This window comes from Hyalella azteca, unplaced genomic scaffold (assembly GCF_000764305.2).
Source record: "Hyalella azteca isolate HAZT.00-mixed unplaced genomic scaffold, Hazt_2.0.2 contig13055, whole genome shotgun sequence".
Taxonomy (NCBI): Eukaryota; Metazoa; Arthropoda; class Malacostraca; order Amphipoda; family Hyalellidae; genus Hyalella; species Hyalella azteca.
Window position 1 is genome coordinate 50,068 of NW_025942991.1, and position 16,219 is coordinate 66,286.

Sequence of the window (16,219 nt, forward strand, 5' to 3'; positions counted from 1 at the left end):
TTTAACTTATTGAGAACACCGGAAGTCGAGTAGATCCTGCAGAACAATTCAGGATTCAACAATCAACAAGGAGTTCGAAATTTGGCAGATTGAACAGTTTACCTTCTATCTTCTCTCGTTTCTAGGCCTAATATGTGTAGGATTAGTATCGACGATGTGTAATTCATCTGTTGGCAAAGGGTTAGAATTATCATGAAGTAGGGATTCAATCAATGTAGTATTATGTAACCCGGTGGGACGGTAGCCGTGCCGTGGCAGGAAATGTTGAAGGCTTGAAGCTGAGTTTGAGATGACGAGAGCACCTTGAAATTTGATCACTTGAACTGGCTGCGTTGCATGACTGATAGAATGTAGGTTAAAGTATCCTGCTTCCAAGCGTGACTGGAGTATCATGCCTCAAAGCTTGGCTGGAGTTTTGTGCTTTAGTATCAAGTCGTTCGGGAAATGTTCCCTGGTCTATTAGTGACGCCCAAGCACCGAAGCGCACGTTCCGTGCGGCTGCCAAGTGCCTGCAATTTTTACCCTTCCTTGAAATCGCTCGTGACGAGTTGAAGACACCCAACTCAATCACATGTACATTATTTACTACAAAAGAGCCGTGCAATCAACCCAAACTAGCCGTAACAATTAAGCCAATAATAGCGGAAACATCAAACCCAAAGACTATGAAAAAGTTCAATCCAAACAAACATCATGAGAGCATTAAACCTAACGCTGCAACCTTCGTGATAGCAAGGCTTATAACTCAGGATTTGTCTTCCCAGAGGTGAACGACGTTTACAAATACTACCCCGTATTTATTTCAATCAACATACATCGAAAGAATCAAAATGCAACGAATTTTATTGACAATATACGCTCTCATTTGCATCGGTGTCGGCGGCAGCAGCGTTCCAGCTGTGGACGTGCGGGTACAGGATAGTCGGCTGCATTAACCGCAGCAGTGTTATTGGAACCTAAAAGCACGTCTCGGACAAAAACGCGGCCTCTCTCACGGCCGATTGAACAGTTTACCTTCTATCTTCTCTCGTTTCTAGGCCTAATATGTGTAGGATTAGTACCGACGATGTGTAATTCATCTGTTGGCAAAGGGTTAAAATTATCATGAAATAGGGATTCAATCTTAATGTAGTATTATGTAACCCGGTACCCCCCCCCCCCCGGCAGCCGTGCTGTGGTAAGAAATGTTGAAGCTGAGCTCAGCTTGAGATGACGCGAGCACTTTGAAGTTGATCACTTGAACTTGATAGCCGAGTTGCATGACCGATAGAATTTAGGTTAACGTATCCTGCTTCCAAGCGTGACTGGAGTATCATGCCTCAAAACTTGACTGGAGTTTTGTGCTTTAGCATAAAGTCGTTCGGAAAATGTTCCCTGTCGTCTGTGGTCTGTTAGTGACGCCCAAGCACCGAAGCGCACGTTCCGTGCGGCTGCCAAGTGCCTGAAATTTTTACCCTTACTTGAAATCGCTGGTGACGAGTTGAAGACACCCAACTTAATCACGTCATTCACGTGTAAATTATTTTCCACAAAAAAGCCGTGCAATCAATTCAAACTAGCCGAAACAATTAACCCAAACTTAGCGAAAACATCAAACCCAGACTACGAAAAATTTCAATCCCAACATCTTGAGAGCATTAAACCTGACCTGCAAGGCTGCAACCTTCGCAACAGCAAGCTTATAACTCGGGATTTGTCGTCCCAGAGGTGAACCACGTTAACAAATATTAAAACGTATTTGTTTCAATCAACCTACATCAAAAGAATTATAAGGCAATGAATATTGTTGACAAATGACAATATACACACGCTCTCATTTGCATCGGTGTCGACGGCAGCGTTCCAGCTGTGGACGCGCGGGTACAGGATAGTCGGCTGCATCAAACGCTGCAGTGTTATTGGAACCAAAAAGCTGGTAACAATGGGAGTTTGCGCTAGACTTTAAGGATTAAATTTTGTCTACGCTCTACGGACACATTAACTGTCGGCAATGCTATCCGTAACTGAAGGCCTGAGGTAATGTATCGTTACCAACATGTTATCAACAGTTAGTTTTCATGCACTGTTGGAGCGGGAAAGCCGGCGCCACTGAGTCTTGCCTCTGGGCTGGCGGAGCAAAATATTTCGACTTCCGAAACATTTCGATATTTGTAATTGCCGAGTCCAAGTTAATAACTTCGCTATAAATTTCTCTATTTCTTTTCAACAGTCAAGTGAATCGCGTGAGGTCTGTGGCATGGCAATTTGAGCAATGTGCCAAGTAGTCATGGAAGCACGTCAATATCGTGATATCATCCTAGGATTAATATTGATGCACGCAGCCGTCTGACCGAGCACGTCATATTGTACGCTGAGCATCGCTCACCCACAATGTTTCGTCTGCAGCAGACGCGGGGCTGCAACCAGAAGCCTTGCGGCGACGACGCTTGCGTGTTTAATTGATTTTTTTTTTGCAATTGCCTGAGCAACAAGTGCTGTGGGGTGCCCATCGTTATGGTATGTGCGGTTACAGTGTAAGCACTTGGTCAAATGCGGGAAACTTAGTTCAATTAGCTATTCATTTTTTTGCATTTTGGCTCGGCACAAAGACCAAGCAGCTTTATTTCCGCACTTGGGTTAAGCTACGGGTAAGAATAGTGTGTTGGATAATATGACCCATTGACTTTTGTGAGTGTGAACACGTTTATCCGGCTGAAGGAAGTATATATATATGTACGGGGCTACATATTGTGTTCAAAGCACACAAAGTGATTATCATTGTTTGTCCAGGCTGGTGCATAATGCTCCAATGTTCAATATAGGTACAGCTTTTATTAGAGTCAATATTCTAATGATGCTGTCCATGCGTTGTTAGCGTCGATGGATGATGGAATGTACGTTCCACTAATGCTGACCTTCCCTTCCCTATTGAGTGTATAAATTAATCCACAGTGTATTTCTTTACAGAGAAAATAAGTATTCGATTTTATTAAGCAATAAGTAAATTCCTGCCTAAAAGCATGGATTACCAAGTCCAGACCCAGCAGCCCATGCCTGGTAAGTTTGCAGTAATCGAGCTTTAATTTCTACGTTCAAATCAATTCTCTCCTAATTTTAAATGAAAAAAAGTCATGAAACTCAACATATTTTCATTGAAAATTATCAGCAGGCCTAAGGATAGAGCCGGAGTGTTGCCAGCTCCACGTGTTGCCAGCATCACGTGTTGCCAGCATCACGTGTTGCCAGCATCACGTGTTGCCAGCATCACGTGTTGCCAGCATCACATGTTGCCAGCATCTATAATTCAGACACTGGCATTAATATTGCTACAATTAACATTCATTCTTTGCGTTAAAGTTGCGGTGAAGTAAATCATCTCCCGGCTTTTGTTCAAGGGAAACTATCATTGATCAGTTTCTGTCGATTAGCGACGCCGATGGTTGTAAGGCCCTGTAAACATCGCTTTTATTTATGATTAAATATTGCATAATTTAGTGATAATGAGGCGGCAACGTATGCATACGCCACAGCCTTTGCTCAGAGAAATGTTGCTGTTTTTGTCTTGCATGGGTCATCCTGAACCAGTTTGGTCCTGCAGTGAAGCGTATCAGTGACACGACCGTTCGTTGATTGTGCTGTCTAAGAAAGTGTCGCTATTTGGACAAATAAACTGATAAATTTTTCTGAGTGTGTGAGCGCTCGATGCGCTGGCGTGTCCACGATAGAAAGAAATAAAGAAGAAACTTCTATATATAATCGCGTGGTTGTTTACCGTGTTGATGCGTAAACACTTCGCACCCGCTGACCTTGGGGGTATAAATAACCCCTTGTTGGAGGTGGGGGAAGGTCAAGTGGGGGCGGAGGCGTGTGGGGTGATATTGATTGATGAAGCAAATATGCGTAAGTGGATTGCTAACTTTTTCTTTTTCACAAGTCAATATAGGCATGTTCCTTGGTAATCAAATGTGGTCAAAATGGATGTGCATGATGAAAACGCTGTTCTTGTCCCCTTCTCTATTACCCTCAAGCAGTAACCTTGGCTGAAATAACTATGTAAACTATAACGTTACGCCTATCCGCCATTGCATGCGCAGTATCAAAGTATGTCATTTGTACGTCAGGGAGCTGACACGCACAGCATTACTATTCCTATTGAGCCTGATGTCGCGTTCTGAGAACTGAACGCATGCAAGCAGCAGTACAATTGATCCGGAATTGTGGTACTACAGTGCAGGGATGGTGATGTTGTGGGACCAAAGTGTAGGGATGGTGATGTGGTGCCACTTAGAACTTGGCAGGGATGGTGATGTTGTACAGAGTGCAGTGCTGATGTGGAGAAGACGTGGGGCGAAGTGAAATGAATAATGAAATAACAAGAATTCAGATGTATAAATTCAAACGAAGATTCTCAGAAACAATTGTTGTGCTCTTAATGCGGGCATGTAGGTGATTTACGCATGCTGCTCGAGTTAAGAAAGTTTAGCAATGTTCAGTAATGATCAGTAATATTCAAGCTGTGAAATCCAGTCGCTATGGCAACCTCAAGCCACCGAAAGGCTGGATTTGGCACCCCAGAAAAAGCCACTCGCGTGTTGTTCAATTACTGCAGCACCGAGCAACGCCCAAAGCTGGCAGAGAAGGAGCGATGTTAACAAAAATTATTAGTCGTCAATTTTTGTTTGATGAGCATTCGTTAACAAGCAATACAGGATCTTAAATAAACCGTCAATTCTTTGGAACAGTTAATGCTGTTGAGATTAATCGCATGCATGAATGCGGTAAGGACTCATTTTAAACGTACTATCACGACGTTTGCATACATCCCTACAATCGCATAGCATTTGCAATTTTTTGCATACGACATTCTTACAATCGCACAGCATTTGAATACAGCATTCCTACAATCCTGCGATACTCTCCAAATAATCAAGCGCTTCGTCAAGCGCCTGCTGTTACAGATCAATTTTGTTTTGCATCTTTTTTTGCAGCTACATTTTTTTGCATTGTGAGTTCTGCAAGTTGTGCTGCAAAAATGCGAGAATGCCACTCTTTGCTCTCTCTATAGGTCTTCTGTTGCCTGTGAAGTGTCGTTGATCTCTGCAACAGATGCAAGTTTGGTGAGAACTTCATCAACTTCATCATATTATTAGTTTTGATGCACCTATGCCTCGATGGTCCGGATGTTCGAGAAGGTTGAATAATTTTCAATAGTGAATATAATTATATTTTTCAATGCAGAGCACATCGCTGTATCGCTAAACTGATACAACTCTTGCCTAAACTGATACAACTCTTAACAAAGGATAAGCTAACAGCCTTATGTGCTGTTCATAAAGATTAGGCTGTCAGCTTATTACGTGTAGTACGTGCAATAAAGATAAGTGCAATATATATATATATATATATATATATCAATTCAATATAGATTAGAGCAATATCGCCCTAAAAACTCTCTGTGCAGTTATGTGCCGCGACAGCAAGTAAGCGGCACTTGAGCAAGGGTTTTTAACAGGTGCCTTTACGTTATTTAAAATTTGATTGCTACTCAATAAATAAGAATAAACCTTATCGCTGTCCAGATGATTGTTGTGAGTACACGATGTGCTACTTTATTGTCTGCGAATTATTAATAGTATTAATCTTTTTATACGTGCTTTTACCAATTATAATAATTTATCACATTGCTCTGCCCAGGCGGGATGAACTGGGCGCCGGTGCCGCTGGCGCCGATGCCGAGCTACAGCCCCGCGCTGGCCTACCTCGCGACCGTCGACCAGCTCGTCGTCGAGCAGAAGAAGGAGCTTGTGGAGAGTGAGTGGTGAAATGAGGTCTAATGTGTAGTGATGGCGTACTGTATAGCGTACTAAACTGGTATGCTTTTCATCAAGCGCGATTGGAAGCTCAACGGCTACATAATTCACTGAATATTCAGTCACAAATTGTCAAATTTTCCCACTAACTTAACTGTCAAATTACTTCGGCACTTGAATGTCACCGAATCTGCCCGTGAGAGGGAGCTGCCCACCAACAATCAAGAGTTAACTTGGTATTGCTTAACCACTTGAACGGAATGTTTCATTTTTTATAGTAAGGAAAATTTTGTTTTTTTTTTCTTTGATATTTAAGACATGTCTCGTCTCGTTGCGTCATGTCTCGTTTTATATCAATCAGTCTCGTATCATCTCACAGTTACCGGGACACAAGCTGTAAAATCCGAGACACAAGTCTTGTATCGGTTCATACGTTTATTCCGGGATGAATTTTACCTTCTGTCCCGTTATTTTTTTCCCGGTAATTTCTCGCCTCGTCTCGGTTGTCCCGGTTCATTTCGAGAAAATTATTCCGAGACTCAGGAGTCTAGCCAACCGAACTTGGGCCAACTGAGTGATGAAATCGGGCCAACCGAGTGATGACATAGGGGCAAGTTATTTACATAAAGGTCCTTAATTTACAGATGATATCTCTCGTTACCAGACCTTTAGGTAGGAATAGCATTGACGGCGAATAATGTAACGTAATACAAAGTATTAACAGCTCGTATATATTACCGCACCACCCGGTACACGGTGGTTGCACGAACGTGTATCTCATTGCACCACTCTGCAACACTCAAAAAATGAACGGGCCATATTGTCCAAATAGTGACGCTCTTTCTTAATTACACCACGAGTGGGGAGCAGACGTAGCACGTACTGATACGCCCTTTGTCCGGGGGCAAACATCAGTGCGCATTCACGGCGCAGTCCGGGGCGCATTCATGACCCGCATCCAGCTGTAAAAATTCTGCGATGTTCAGAAGCGGCGACAACACTAACGGCCAAATCAGCATTCCTAGATGCAGAAGCGATGAAGCAGTTGTTTGTTGCTGTCGTGCGCCCGAATCTAGAGTTTGGAAACGTTGTGTGGTTACCGAGATTTGAAAAGGACAAAAATTTAATAGAGAATGTTCAAAGACGTGCAACAAGGATAATCCCAGGCTTGAAAAGCAAGTCCTATGAAGGAAGATTAAAGATTATGAAGCTTCCAAGCTGTAGTTATCGACGTCTGCGTGGGGACCTCCTTGAAGTATACAAGTATACTCATGGTTTATACAAGGTCCTCGAAGGATTACTAGAATTTGAAACAAGAACAAACACCAGGGGCCACGGCTATATACTAAAAAAACTGCGCAGCAACTTCTCCACGCGACGACATTTCTTCTCGCTTCGAATCACCGACATGTGGAACAGCCTCCCCGATGACATCGTTGGCGCTCCAAGTATTAACGCGTTCAAGAACAGACTAGATAAAGCTACAGAAAAATATATGTTCAGATTTGAAATGCCTAGCACCATTTCAAACCTGGTGGAAGTATAGTAGCTATTTCAAACTATCGTCAGTCGTGAAAAGATTCGGTCAAATGACACGATTTTAGATCTTTTGTGAACAAGGCACGAAAAGGAAAAAAATAGGCGACAGGCCACATCAGTCCTACACTTTAGCGCCGAGATCACTATGTTATGTTATGTTAAATCTTTTACGGTAACACCGCTCTTATATTATTAAGTTTGCTCGTTTGTGCAGTCGTGCTGGGCTACGAGTCTGCCAACAAATACGAGGTGAAGAACAGCCAGGGACAGACGATCTTCATGGCACTCGAGGATTCGGACTGCTGCTCCCGCAACCTGTGTGGTAACCTTCGGCCTCTCGACATCAAGATCATCGACTGCAACCAAACCGAAGTGATGAAACTCGTCCGCCCCCTCGCGTGCCAGGGCTGCTGCTTCCCCTGCTGTCTCCAGGTGAGTGATACAGTAATGGCTGGTCCGGCTTTAGCCCTGCTTTATTCGGTTGATAATTATGGCTGTACTCTCGCAGTGCCTAGGTGACAATGGCCTAGCAGGTGTTCAGATTTGCTACGGCATATGCCGTAGCAAAACAATTGCTTGCTAAACAATTTTCTGCTTTTATTTAGTATCCTTGGTATTTTTTTCGGACGTAGCAGTCCCAGGCCACGCCGCCTCTTATCACCGTCTCTGACTATCGCTCATCCGCCCTCATTTAGGCTAGCTGATGCACGATGCTGTTGCTTGCTTCTCGCCGCTGGTAGTGTTGTAGGGGATATCGATCAGGGATTGTGCCCAGGAACACGTCCAGTATGTGGTACTCTCCTCTTCACCCTAGCCTCGCTCGATCTCGAGCCTCCAACAACGACAGCTTGTAGTTTTTCTGTTTGGAAGCTGTGGATCCATGCCTGCAATTCACCTCCGACCCCAGTAGTCTTAATTTTCTGAAGAGCACTCCATGGTCAACATTTTCGCTCGGATTTGTCTGTCGCTCTTTCTTTGTAGATTGGGGTTATTAGCCCCTATTTCAGGTTACTAGGAACGTTTCCTGCTTTCAATGTTTTCCAGAGCAAAGTCAGAGGGACCTTAGTGTACCGACACATTTTTTCAGTAACACTTCAGGAACCCCATCTGGCCCAGGAGCCGAAAAAGGCGATAATTCATGGGTAGTGGGTACTCCTCTCTGAATCCGGTGTTTCAAACTCAATGTTCATCAGCACCTGTCCCCCTGGTAGTTCTTGAATGACTCTAATTTCGTTTTCCTATCATGAGTATCGGGGTTTGCTGAATACTTTTTCAAACTGCGTTCCAAGCAGTTCGCACATGCTCTGGTCGTCTCCATGAAGATCGTTCTTTTTCAGAGGCCCCACTGAGGCCCATATTTTGGCTTTTGACTGGACCTATTTGTATAAATATTTCGGATTCTCTCGAATGGCAGACACCTTTTGCGCCTCCGCAACTTGTTGCTCAGCTTCGTGCGATTCCTGCAACTGTCGTTCAGTGTCCTAAATTTTCTCCTTTAGATGTTCCTGCCTCCGCCTGTCCATGTTCATGCCTCTGCCAAGCTCCGCCATTAGATGTTCATGCCTCATTATTACTCAGGTACTCAGATGAATGATTGTAGCATGTCACTCAGGTATTCAGATGAATGACTGGGTCATTATTACTCGTATATTCGTATGAATGAAGCTGAATATTGCAGACGATGGACGTTGAGTGCCCCCCTGGCACGGTCGTGGGCAGGATCGAACAGCAATGGAGCATCCTCACTCCAAAGTTTGACATCAAGAACGAGGCTGGAGAGACGGTCCTTAAAATCAAGGGGCCAATATTCCAGTGCAACTTTTGTGGCGACGTCGAGTTCGAGGTGAGTCTCTAGCTTAGTCAGTGACGCTCTACATTTAAAGGAAAATGCTGGTTTCGTCGCCACTAATGTTTGTCTTGAGCACAAGTATCATTGTTGAAGGCCAATGATTAAACTTTGTTAAAGTCGACATCTTCTATGCATAAAGTCTTCGACAATCGAAGGGACTTTGCCGGCCGACTGGAAAGAAGTCCAAGCCAAGTGACACTCCTGTTCAAAAAAGGTTAAAGAAGTAACCCCGGTAACTACCGTCCTGTAAGTCTCACAAGTGTTGTGTGTAAGGTGATGGAATCGGTTATGAGGGATAGGATTATCGATCACTTGACTGTTAACCATCTTCTGTCAGACTGTCAGCATGGCTTTATTGCTGGCAGATCATGCACCACTAATCTCCTGTCTACCTTGAATAATTGGACTCGCCTGCTGGACGAAAGGGAGCCAGTGGATGCACTGTACCGCGATTTTGCCAAGGCATTTGATAGTGGCCCGCATGAGCGACTGTTCCGTAAAGTGAATTCTTTGGGAATAGAGGGAAATTAACTCCAATGGATCAGGAATTTCCTAGTAGGCAGAAGACAACGTGTCAGCATTAACGGAACCTTATCAGACTGGGTAACTCTGCGCAGTGGCGTACCGCAAGGAAGCGTTCATGGGCCTGTTTTGTTTGTCGCTTTTATAAACTATCTACCAGAAGTAGTGTCAAGCGTGTGCTCCATGTATGCCGATGACACAAAAGTTTATAATACAGTTAAGGATGCCTCAAATAAAATGCAACTGCAAAATGATCTTGATAGTTTAGTTGACTGGGCTGATGCGTGGCAGCTGCGTTTCAATGCTGACAAGTGTAAAGTACTTCACCTCGGCAAGAACAATGAACAGGAAGCTTACAGCATGAGAAAACACGGTTGCAACGAGCGGGTTATGATTGAGAAGTCTTGCGTGGAAAAAGATCTTGGAGTTTGGGTCGACAAGGAGCTAAAATTTTCTAGGCATATTGAAACACAAGTTAGTAAATCTAATAAACTGCGTGGGCTGATCAGACGCTCCTACGAGTACCTAGATATAGAAATGATGAAGCTGTTGTTCACCTCTGTCGTGCACCCGAACCTAGAGTTCGGAAACTTTGTGTGGTCACCGAGACTTGAAAAGGACATAAATTTAGTTGAGAGTGTTCAAAGACGTGCAACAAGGATAATTCCAGGCTTAAAGGGCAAGTCTTATAAAGAAAGATTGAAGATTATGAAGCTTCCCAGTCTCCGTTATCGTCGCCTGCGTGGTGACCTCATTGAAGTATACAATTATGCTCATGGTTTGTACAAGGTCCCAGGATTACTAGAATTTGAAACAAGAACCAACACCAGTGGCCACAGCTATAAACTAAAAAAACTGCGGTGCAACTTTTCCACGCGATGACATTTCTTCTCGCTTCGAGTCACCGACACGTGGAACAGCCTCCCTGAAGATATTGTTGACGCTCCGAGTATGAACGCGTTCAAGAGCAGACTTGACAAGGCCATGCAGGAGCATATGTTTAGTTTTAAAATGCCTCGTATCCTACGGAACAACTGAAATCTAGAAGCGATTTTAAATCTACCGTCCGTTGAAAAGATTTGATCAAAAGGCCAGTCTAGCCAAGAAAAGTACAAGAATCGGCGACAGGCCTATCCAGGCCTATTCTTCAATGCCGAAGATACTATACTATAATAGAAGGAAAAGGCCAGTAATTTTAAGCGATAAGGAGCCTAATTTTCACCTTGTTTGACGATTGGACGTGTTGAACATCTCGGTAGATTTGTTCTTTTCTCTCAAATTCTGTCAAATGTATTATTACAATTTTGGCTTAGTGTACAATTAATTTTCAAGGATCCCTTGAGCAACAGTGATTGTAACGGTATTATCTGGAGTTCAGTACGTTGGAAGTTTTTTAATAACGTTGGAATTTGTGGTTGTGGAAATAATATCTGAACCTAAGCATGAAAAATGGTTCTGGAGGGTTTCCATTATTTTGTTCTATTTACGCTAAGTAACTGAATGGTAACATCAAATATGTTGCTCGTTGTACCTATTACTTCTTAGTCTGGCATGTTAGTTGACATTTAATTTAAATGGATTCCTCAGTTTGCGAGAATTGGACTGCTTTGATTCGAATCAAAGTAATTTTAACTCAAAACTTTATCAAGAAAATTGTTCATCTCATATTTGCACAGGTGTTTTCATAGGCGTAAGTTCATAACAATGAATCTAGTTATTCGAGTGAATTTAGCTTACATCCGATTTGTTTTGTTTACAGCCAAAACATCACATTTTCATCCAATAACGCAAAGTTTCAGCCAATAATGCCGACACCTTGTTACAGATCCTGTCAGTGGACGGTGACACGCAGGTAGGCAAGATCTCGAAGCAGTGGGCCGGATTGCTGAAGGAAATGTTCACCGACGCCGAACATTTCGGCATCAACTTCCCGCTTGACTTGGACGTCAAGGTTAAGGCCACGCTACTCGGTGCCCTCTTCCTCATCGTGAGTCGCGTTGGGGCGGTTTACAATTTAAGGATTTTCAACCTACCGGTTTAAAGAGGCAAAGCGCTTCACTTCGCTTTTTTGCTTGTTTTTGAATCCACAAAAGCGGTGATCTTCTAATTTCATTTTATTACTAGGGTTTAATTGAAGGGATTGCATAATGCCGGAAAGTTGCTGGCTTGGATGGTCATAATGTACAGGACGTCAAACATTCTCTAATTGACAGGACGTCAAACATTCCCATCAAACATTGTGTCTAATTTTAGTAAAAATTCGAACCTACCTTCCCAGTCAGGTGACCTACCCCCCAGTCAGGTGACCTATCCTCCCAGTCAGGTGACCTACCCTCCCAGTCAGGTGACCTACCCTCTTTTTGTGCAGGATTTCCTGTACTTCGAGTTCAACAAATAAGTCCGGCGCTCCCCACAACCATCTCACCCAAGTCGTCCGTCACAGCAAACTTCTTTTCTTCAACCAAAATCAACTCTCTTCTCTGTCTTATGTTCGATGTTTGCGTTCCATCAAATAATTTCATCCGGTGTATCCTCCGAGGCTATGTATCCCCCGGCGGAATTTATTCTGAGAGGGAATGTATCCTCCGAGGGAATGTATCTTCTGAGGGAATGTATCCTCCGAGGGAATGTATCTTCCGAGGGAATGTATCCTCCGAGGGAATGTATCTTCCGAGGGAATGTATCCTCCGAGGGAATGTATCCTCCGAGGGAATGTTTGCTCGGTGGGAGTCTCGCAAAGCAACAGTGTTCATCGCGGTCGCACGCTCGATGAATAGTGAATTTGTGTTGTTGTATAAGGAATAATGTTTTTATTGTTCTCGCTTGTCCTGAATACTGCCGACTGCGGCTAAAATCCAATCTAAAATGATTTTTGTATCACATGCGAATATGTTGTGCGTGTGTGTTTGTATGGATTCATACTTTATTGCTGACATCATGAATGCTGGCACCAAAGTTTCCTATTCTTATGTCAGCGCTCGTGTTCTATTTTTCGTCCTGTTCTTAGTGCTTATCTTTGTTCTTGGCCGATTCATTTTGCTTTATTTTACCAGCCTTATTTTCGCTTTATTTTACCAGCCTTTACCAGATTAGATTACCACGGATGTATTTTTTATATATATTTTATAACCACTAATGTCCTTGCAGTGTTGCATGCAGGATTGACTACGAACTATTATATGTCTAAATTGAGATTAGGTGTCTAAAACTCTAAATAAATAAATAAATAAATAAATATTATTTATCTAAAGTCTAATGTCTATGCAAATGAATATTGAAGAGACGTCGCAAGTATCAAGTGTTACTGGCACCAAATTACGGTTGAGGGCGAATGATTTTTTCATTTAATTACTCACGGCTCTGAGAATTAGAGGCTTTAATTTCCAAACCATCCAATGATATAGTTTAATTGATGCCAAATTTTGAAAATATTTCAGCCGAATAATATATACAAGCAATTCTTCGAATTCTCGCGTCGTGCGGTACACCATAAAGAACAGTTTAGTTATCGAGTTCTGTGAAGAGCAGCTCGCGTCGCTGCTTCGTCAAACGCGTGTCCTGCTTGTATCAGTCTTATTGCTATATATATGTGTTGCCCATGCGACAGAACTTTCTATTTATGTTTTTAATTTCTCTTGAAAACGCAAACGAGTGAGGGGTGGAAAGAAACGCACGACAACGAACCAAAGTTAATTATATTGATCATAATGGTTTCGAGCTGCGTCGCCTCAATCGCACCCCGAAGCAGCGGCAAACTTCCCGAGAACGTCGAGACTCGAGAGCGTTAGAGCGCTGCCGCTGCACCGCACGCGGTTAACAAGAAGTGAATGCCTGCAATTAGTGAATATAGATTTTAGAATATTGGGATTGATCTTAGTTAACTGAAGAATAATGCCAGGAACATAGTTCTGGAAGCTATATATATAACTTAATCATTTATGGATATAACACAGAACATTCACTTTTATAGTTCACGAGTGGGACAAGCATTAGTGATCACAATGTGTGGGTTGACTAAATGAACTGAAAGTAGAGGGCCGGCCGGCATGTCACTCCGAATCCGTGCACTGCGACCCACCTCTACCGCAGTAGGCTTGCATAGAGTTCCACAGACGACGCAGACTGCAGCAGTCAACGTAGTCGGCCTCCTGCGCGCCGTCGGGTGCCAGCGGCTCCATGAAGTGCCACCTCGCTGACGGAGTTGACCGATGAAGGACTAGCCGCTCTCCATCCCTACGCGAAGATCCAAATACACAGATACGGAGCGATGCGTACATGCGTTGCAGTAGTGTGTAGAGGAGGTCGTCATGCGGTGGTAGTTGGTGATGAACTGTAACGGCTGGGCCGGCTGGCAGGGCTGAAATCTCGAGGTTGCGGGTTTACCTCTATATGGCGAAATTAAGTGGGCACAGGTAGGCACGTCAATGGAGACAATACCGTCGGAAATTAATTCAAGTTTAGACATGGGGAACATTGTGATCACTCATGGCTTCAAATAAAATGAAATGAATGATAACAGTTTTCAACAATTTCAGAGCACTTGCCAGCTAGAGAGCGTAGGAGGTTCCAGTATCTGGGCGGATTGGTGCATCGGTTAAGTTGAATGTTGCTAGGTGAGCGCGTCAGGATTCCCTGTCGCTGGCCTGTATGGAGATGTTATTGAAATATCGTGATTCAAGATGAGTAGTCTCGGGTGTAGGTGGTCTTGCAGTCTGATGCCGTCCCGCTGCTCTATGAGCTTCCTGGTGTCAGGGCTGTTGGAGGGAGTGAAGTCCTTGCGGAAGCCGGTAGGGATGTGGTGCGGAAGCCGCCGCCATGAGAATCCTCCCTTAGAATCACTTCGCTTCCACACGAGGTGGGAGCAGGGATCACTTCTCGAGTGCTTCCTCCGTCGTGGCGGTATGTTGGGCCAGTTTGCCTTACGGAAGTTAACGTAAGAGCGGGCGGATCGGGCAAGTGCATAGGAGGTTGACTGAGAGAGCGCGATCAGGATGATTTTTTTAGCTTATAGCCGTGGCCCCTGGTGTTGGTTCTTGTTTCAAATTCTAGTAACCCTTCAGGGACCCATGTCAGGTGATGAGACAGGACCGTTGATAGGAAATCGGGTGGGCGAGTCTCCATTGAGAATCCCGAAGGGAGAAACGGAAAAAAAGTCGCTGACGCCGTGGCTCTGGAACCGTCTGTAAATAAGTGCCAGGAGGCGTTATGGGCATCGTCTCCCTGGCGTTATGGGCAATCGTCTGTGATGGAGAGGATGCCTGGCAGGTATGTTAGAACCCAGGGAGGCTGTAAGAATTGAGATATTGATGATCTTAAGTTGAAAGCCGTTCAGAAATGTTGTGATAACAAAGTATTCCATGATAATGTCGTCATGGAGTAGGGTGCTCGTGCCCTGATTGGAGTAGCACTCGCCATCAGTGTGTGGAGGACGCCACCGCGGCTTCCTGAACGGACCTGATGCTCGACCGCGGCTAGTTCGGATGCAATGGACTGGGTGATGTTGCTGTTGAACTGTAAGATGTGAGCGGAGGTCGTAAAGGGCAGGGTTGGGGGCGCTGGTGCTTCAAAGGTAGAGTTGGGGGTGCTGGTGGGTTGACGTAGGATCTAGAGGCAAGGGTCCTTGCCGACCGCGCTGCTGCTTCCAGGCTAGTTCGGCGCAGGCTGGCGGAATATGGGGCAGATCCAGTCAGCAGAGTACAGGTGAATTGAGGTCAGGCCTGAACTCCTCTTGTAGGTCCATGCCGCGTATCGGGAGCATAAGGAGTATCCCCTCCAAGTGACCGGCGACTTGCAGATCTTATAGAGTGGGGTTCAGGTTGTGATGAATTCCCAGAGACATGAGGAGCAGTCAGTAAAAAAAGAGGCATTGGGAAGTAGAGAGGACGAAGGTTTTTCGTAGAGATGGGGGCATTGGTCAGGTTACAGGGGCCAGGGTCGGAGGAAGCTGAGGTTGTCCGACTCCCAGGGAAAAGGTGAGCACGCCCATCGGTGTCCGTGAAGTCGACGGGAAATTCTCTGCTGTTTGACCCGACCGCGAGCACGCTGAGCCAGCCGGCGTCGCAGCCTGCATGGTAGACTCACTGAGAAAGGCGCGGGAAACTCGAAGAGCAACGCTCGGTCACGAATCACCGCTGGAACACTGTTGGCCCTCGAAATTTCTTAGCCCAGTGCGATAAGGGGAGCGTGTACCCTGAGATCTAAGAAATCACGTTTTTTGTGTTATTATCTTTTTGTAGAGAAAACGATTACGAAGAAAATAAAATAAACTCCACTAAGGTAGCTTTCATCGTTTTTTTCGTGAGATCGTTTTGAACTTTTATAAAATTGCCATTTTATAACTAAATTTTATATAGATTTCTTTGAATTTTGACCTGTATTTATAGATCATTCATTATTCGTGTTAATTGCACAGTGTTTGCATTCGTTTGAAAGCTGCGAATGCTGCGCGTTCGATAAAGGAAACCCCCATGGAAGTACGTGCAATATTTTTTGCGTTAGGTTGTTTGGAACGTGGTGATCA

At 44.2% G+C, this 16,219-nt stretch overlaps 1 protein-coding gene across 1 annotated transcript; it reads left to right on the forward strand.

Annotated features, from left to right (window-relative positions):
• The first annotated feature begins 2,945 nt into the window (after window positions 1–2,945).
• Window positions 2,946–13,200, forward strand: LOC108666022 (phospholipid scramblase 1). The gene is made up of 6 exons (XM_018152830.2): window positions 2,946–3,036; window positions 5,674–5,790; window positions 7,543–7,760; window positions 9,007–9,171; window positions 11,525–11,686; window positions 12,068–13,200. Exons 1-6 carry the CDS (start codon window positions 3,000–3,002, stop codon window positions 12,095–12,097), a joined length of 729 nt encoding a protein of 242 aa, XP_018008319.1. The 5' UTR covers window positions 2,946–2,999; the 3' UTR covers window positions 12,098–13,200.
• The last annotated feature ends 3,019 nt before the right edge of the window (window positions 13,201–16,219 follow it).